Source organism: Plecotus auritus (genome assembly GCF_963455305.1).
Source record: "Plecotus auritus genome assembly, chromosome: 10".
Taxonomy (NCBI): domain Eukaryota; kingdom Metazoa; phylum Chordata; class Mammalia; order Chiroptera; family Vespertilionidae; genus Plecotus; species Plecotus auritus.
This window is the reverse complement of record NC_137785.1, coordinates 10054197-10060291: the sequence shown is the minus strand read 5'-3', so window position 1 is coordinate 10060291 and position 6095 is coordinate 10054197. Positions and strand designations below refer to the sequence as shown.

General features: G+C 51.2%; 1 protein-coding gene across 1 annotated transcript; it reads right to left on the bottom strand.

The window, feature by feature from the left end:
- Positions 1-1802: 1802 nt before the first annotated feature.
- LOC308235351 (kallikrein-7-like) lies at positions 1803-5774 on the bottom strand (the record flags this gene model as incomplete). Its single annotated transcript, XM_080644101.1, has 5 exons — positions 1803-1808; positions 3733-3869; positions 4678-4925; positions 5078-5129; positions 5702-5774. 5 exons carry the CDS (start codon positions 5772-5774, stop codon positions 1803-1805), a joined length of 516 nt encoding a protein of 171 aa, XP_080500227.1.
- Between the last annotated feature and the right edge of the window lie 321 nt (positions 5775-6095).

Below are 6095 nucleotides of genomic sequence, written 5' to 3'. Positions count from 1 at the left end.
TACAGGTGATGCAGGATGTGTAACGTCTCACATAAATGGTTTACCAGGTTATTCGGGTAAAAGATAACCATCAGGAGTCTGGGGTCCTCTCCTCTCAGTACCAGGGTATTGGTCCCTGCAGCTCCGGAGAGATGATCATCTGACATTTAAAGTTGTACTTGCACTAACAGGTTTGGCTCAGTGGATAGAGCGGCCACCTGCGGACTCAAGGGTCCCGGGTTCAATTCAGGTCAATGGCATGTACGTTGGTTGGGGGCACATGTCCAGTGGGTGGTGTGCAGGAGGCAGCTGATTGATGTTTCTCTCTCATCGATGTTTCCAGCTCTCTATCCCTCTCCCTTCCTCTCTGTAAAAAATCAATAAAATATATTAAAGTTGTACTTATTCCAGATGCGCAAAACCAATGAACAGGTCTCACTGAAGGTAAGATTAACTGACTGAGTATATAGGCATTTCTGTTCTCCGTTCCTCCTCCTCCTCCTCCTGCTCCTCCTCCTCCTCCTCGTCCTTTCTCTCTCTCTCTCTCTCTCTCTCTCTCTCTCTCTCTCTCTCTCTCTCTCTCTCTGGATGGGGAAAACCGAGGGCTGGAACATGTAGAGGAACACACCACTGTATCAGTGGGAGCAGGAGGCAGGGTGAGATTTCAAAATCAGTTACATTTTCCTTTCCCACCTCCCTCTGTGAAGGTCTCCTCGCCCCATCCTTGGCTCCTCAGAGGTCCCCACCTGTATTTTTCAGGTTGTAGAGGTGCACAGGCACAGAAAGGGGAACAGAAGGAAGGAGGCACCCCTGACTCCGTCCACAGGCAGTTGGGTACACGCTCTTTATTCTGTGAATGTTTCCTTTTACATAGTGAGTTTCACACACATATATGTGTTTTTTCTTTTTTTTTCTCCCCATTTAACATCAGAGAGCATACACACTCAGATATGACACCAACAGTTCTGCATAATTATTATCCTGAGCAGCTTCATGAGTCTCCTGACCTACATCCCTTTGTTGTTGACATAAATCATTGAATAATTTGGGACACGTTCAGCGTTTCCACTGCTTTGCTATGACAAATAGTGTTGTGATGAATTCAAACCTTGCCCACATTTCGGATTTACCAGAATTCCTAGGTCAAAAGTGACGAATGAGACTCTGGATTCCCCTTGCCTCACCTTGTCCTAAAAATTGTAGCAGTTTACAGTTCTACTGGAGAACACTGCGGGTCTCCCTGCATCTTCCCCAGCACCGACGTCTTTGGTGCTTTATGTTTAGCTCATAGGTTTTTGCAAATTTTAATTTTTTATTAGAATGTTGTTGTCGTTTTCATATGACTTTGAAAAAAATGATAAAGTCAAGTGTGGCTGCAAGTCATGGATGTCTTTATTTCTGGGAAGTTCCTGTTCAGGACATATGGATGGAGGATGACAGCATGGAGAGATTAGGAATAGGTTTGAATGGTATCATATATCCATTTGCGGTACATGCATATGCGGGTGTATATCACTGGCGCATAGGGTGTACAAGGGAAATATCCGGCGGACACCAAGCCTTGCAGGGAATCTTGGCAAATCAGCGGGCTCCCCGAGTCACCCTGCAGGGGAGAGAGCAGATTAGCTTTGATTTCAAAATAACCAGCAATGAGGTCCCACAGACGCCATGCTTATCAAGCCTTGATCCTGCCAGAACACAGCCTTCCACCCTGGCCAATGGGAAGAGAGTCATTGTCTCTGCGGACCAATGGCAGAGCAGGAATGAATGCTATCCTGAAGAGGACCAACCAGGTTTTCGGAAGACATTGGCTTGAGCCCTAGTCAATCCTGAGGGGTTGGGGGGGACGAGGCTTCCAGGGTGTCAGAGCCCCATTATTTGTCAAGCCCCTGGGAGAGGAAGCATGACCTCCAGGGAATCCCATGCATTTCCTTACCCAGGGATGGGGGACAGGGTAGTCCTGGAAAGCAGGGGCGGGACCAATGCCCTAATTTACAGGATCTAGTGCAAAATAAAAGCACCGACCACCAGGTTCAAATATATGAAGTTTAAGAAAAGCGAGTGCGTTAAACCAAGTGCGGGGCTGTCCCGAGTTTGCGACTCTGTGTCCCTGCACACTTTGCAGAATTATGAATCAGGCGCTCAGTGGGGGACAAGTGGGAACCCCCCATTTTTAGGACATTCAACCCTGTCCCATCACCTCTCTTCCTAACACACACCGTTTCACCATCCCTGAAAGCTGAGAGTGCAGACGTGAGCAAAGATGGTGGGAGTACAAAGAGGCAAAGGATGAAAGAGAAAGAAGGATGGAGAGGAGAAGAAAGGGAAGGATGAAGGAGACAGAGAAGCAGGATGTTGGGGGTAGGGAATGAGGCATAGATGCAGAAAATAAAAAAAAATTGACAGAGGCAAGAGAGAGAGGAAGTGAGGGAGGGATGGAGGGAGGAAGAGAGAGAGAGAGAGAGACAGAGAGAGACAGAGAGAGAGAGAGATTGCAACACAGAGAGAACACAGAGGAAACCAGGAAATGAAATGAGGTGGGAGGACTTAGCCTGTTTGGCTCAGTGGATAGATCATCGGCCTGCAGACTGAAGGTTCCCAGGTTCCATTCTGGCCAAGGGCACATGCCTGGATTGTGGGCTCAATTCCCAGTAGTGGGCGTGCACGAGGCAGCAAATCAATGATTCTCTCTCATCATTGATGTTTCTATCTCTCTCTCCCTCCCCCTTCCTCTCTGCAATCAATAAAAATATTAAAAATAAAAAGAAATGAGGTGTGAGGAGCGGTGAGGGGAGATGGTTCTTAGAGACAAAGAGGAGGTTACAGAGATGAGGAAGGGGGACATTGAGGAGGGGCTCATCCTTGTTTCAGAATTAGAACCAGATACACAGATAGAAGAGCAGGACATTAGCCTCAGGCACATGCCAGTGACTGCAACCAACATTTTAAGGCATATTTTAAAAATCAAATTTAATATGAAAAATATCTATGAGGAACCTCTTATTCCAGTTGTGTGTGTGTGTGTGTGTGTGTGTGTGTGTGTGTGTTTAATTTTTTCTTTATTTCAGAAAGGAAGGGAGAGGGACAGAGAGATAGAATCGTCAATGAGAGAGAATAATTGATCGGCTGCCTCCTGCACGCCCCCTTCCTGGGGATGGAGCCTGCAACCTGGGCATGTGCCCTTGACTGGAATCCAACCTAAGACTCCTCAGTGCGCAGGCCTACTCTCGATCCACTGAGCCAAACCGGCTAGGGCGGTATTCCAGTTTTAGATAAAGACTGGGTCATTACAGTGCTGTTCCGAACCACATAGAAGCCGAAGCAAATGGGAAATCCAGTTCACTCTGGTTGCTTTTTGCTGAAAATGCTGATGTTTTGCTCATCATGGATGATGTTTTAAATATTTCATTGGAATATGATCTATCCTGGTCACTGAGCTTTTGCTTTGCCCTTAAAGCTTGTGCTTGTAGCCCAAGCCTCAGTGCCCTCCCCCATAGATCCCAGCCCCATTTCCCACCCCCAGTTTCTATCCTTCAGCTTTGTGCCCACCCCCAAGGCCACGCAGGCTCCCATGGGTTCCCACCCTGACCCGGGCAGAGAACTGAGGAGAGAGAGAGCCAGGAAAGTGGGACTGGTAAGGTGTGAGGAAAGGCTCAGCACCAGAGTCAGTTCCTGGGACACTGGATGGAGGGGAGACAGGCCTGGGCTGAGAGGAAGCAGGACCCAGGGCAGGTGGGGGAGGAGGGGACTCACTCTGCAGAAGGAGGAGAGCCTGTCGGGGGCAGCAGCACAGGTCATGTACTTTTTCCACATGGTAGGATAATACAGCTTGCATTCCTGGTAGGGGAAGACCTCTACATTCGAGCACATGAGCTCTGTTGTATTTCTTCCTGCAGGAGAAGTTAGGGAGGGGGGAGGAGTCAGAGTCTTGGTCCCATGGACGTGTGGGTGCTGATGTAAAAACATGGGGACCCTGGACATGGAAGGAGGAGGAACCAGGTGACCCAATACGGTGGTTATGAAAAGGGCCCTCTTTCTTGGACTCCGGGGTCATTGGAAGGAAGGGACTTGTGTCTGAACTCCTGGGGTTGAATGTACTGTGCAGAGTGGCCCCCTTATAGCACATCCGCCCCAAGTCTTAGGGTCCTGGAGTTCAGGCAAACCCAGCTCTGGGGTTACCTTACCTGCATTTGCTCTTATCTGGAACCCCAGAGGCAGCTCAAGCCATATGCCCGCACTCTACCTCCACCCTCATTCCTGAGGCCAGGTCAGCGGGTTGGCCCCAGCAGGTACTAGCTCCACCATCCCTAGTGGCAGCTCTACCAATGGAAGGAAGAGGAGCTGGCACTGAGGGACACCTCCTGGGTAGAGGGTGCTGGGGACCAGGTGTCCTTTGTGTGAGGGAGAAGGTGTCTGAAGGCCAAGACTCCTGGGTCTGAGGGTGGATGCGGCTGAGGGCCTGGACACTTGGCTCTGTGTGAGGTGGTACCTGGGGTTCTAAACTCCTGGGTCGGATGGATGGAGGCCAGGGATCCAAGGATTATGGAACTGGGGGAGATATGTCTGAAGGTCAGGCTTTCTGGGTCTGAGATCAGAGGTGTTGGGGGGTCTGGTAACTTGGGTCTGTCCCCTGTTTCTGCGGCCTGAGGAAGAAGGGAGCTGGGACCTTGGTGACTGGGGTCACAGAGGCAGCCTCACCTTCATCCGCGGTGATGATGCCCCAGCCAGAGACAGTACAGCTTGTCCCAGGGTCTTTGCAGCTGGACGATAGGTTGATTGTCTTCACCTTGCGTGAGAGTTTAGCCCGGCTGCTCAGCTTCACAAGCATGATGTCATGATGATAGGTGCCGTTTTCATACAGGGGGTGGACGAAGGACTCTGTAGCCCTGATCTTCTGGGCATGCCCACCCTCCAGAACATCACTGCCCATATGTACAACATACTCGCTTAAAAAAAAAAGCAACATTCAAAGGGAGACACTGTGATTGAGAGAGGGGTACAAAGACCCAGAGTTAGGGGGACAGAATCCCAGAGACAGAGAAAGAGAGAGAGAGAGAGAGAGAGATAAGGACCACCCTGTGGATCCCCTGTCCCATACCTCATGTGGCAGTGGGCGACGGTGAGAACCCACTGCTGGTTGACCAGCACGCCTGCACAATTGAGGTCACTGTTGTTACACAGGGCCACTAGCCAGGGATGGGAGCCTCTTGGACATAGAACTCCATTAATAATCCTTTCCCCGGTATCCTGGGCTGGATGGAGACATGGAGAAAGCATGGGTAGCAGGCAGCAGGGGAGGGCTGAGTCCACAGGAGATGAATTCCCAGAGACAGTGATGGAGAGAGACTCACAGACAGAGTGGTGTGGAGAAGGGCAGAGGCAGGCACGGAGCACAGGGCAGAGACAGCTGCAAACGGAGATGGAGAGAGACGGGATAGCCTGCTCAGAAACCCAGAGCAGCAGCTGGTCTGGAGGCAACCCCAGCTTCTGATGAGAGAGACACGGAGGGCGGGAAGCAGGCTGGAGGGCACCCAGAGCCCAGGAGTCAGGAGCGAGCAGGAAGGAAGCGGTCACAGCTCAGGGGTCGCGTCTCCATGGGAGGAGGCTGCTGCAGGGGAGGGTCCTGACTCAGGGGCTCCTTGGAGAGTGAGGGCCCTGGAGAGGGAAGGTGGGGGACTGTGAGGCCCAGGGGTCAGGTCAGGACTCCCAGGCTGGTCCTCACCTTCTTGTCCAGCAGATCCCAGGGCTAAGGACAGCAGTAGGAGCAGCAGGGGCTGGAGCAGGAGACCTGCCATGTGTCCTGTCTGAGCCTCTGTGGCTGCCACAGAGGAAAGGCCTCTTCTGCTGGGGCTGGAAAGAGAGAGTTCAGGAAGCAGGACTTTTGGTCTCCAGGTCCCTCCTCTTCGCTCAGACCCAGGAGTCCCAGTCTGCCTCCACCTCCTCCCTCAGACTCAGAAGTCCTGGCCAGAGTCACCCTTCCATGCAGACGCACCTAGGGATCAGGCTTTCTGTCCCTCCCCTTTTATAATGGAAAGCCTTTCTGTTCTTCCCCATTTATAATTCTATATCCCAAGTTCCTTTTAGCTAAAAGACCCAAAACTCCAGCCCTCCAGCCC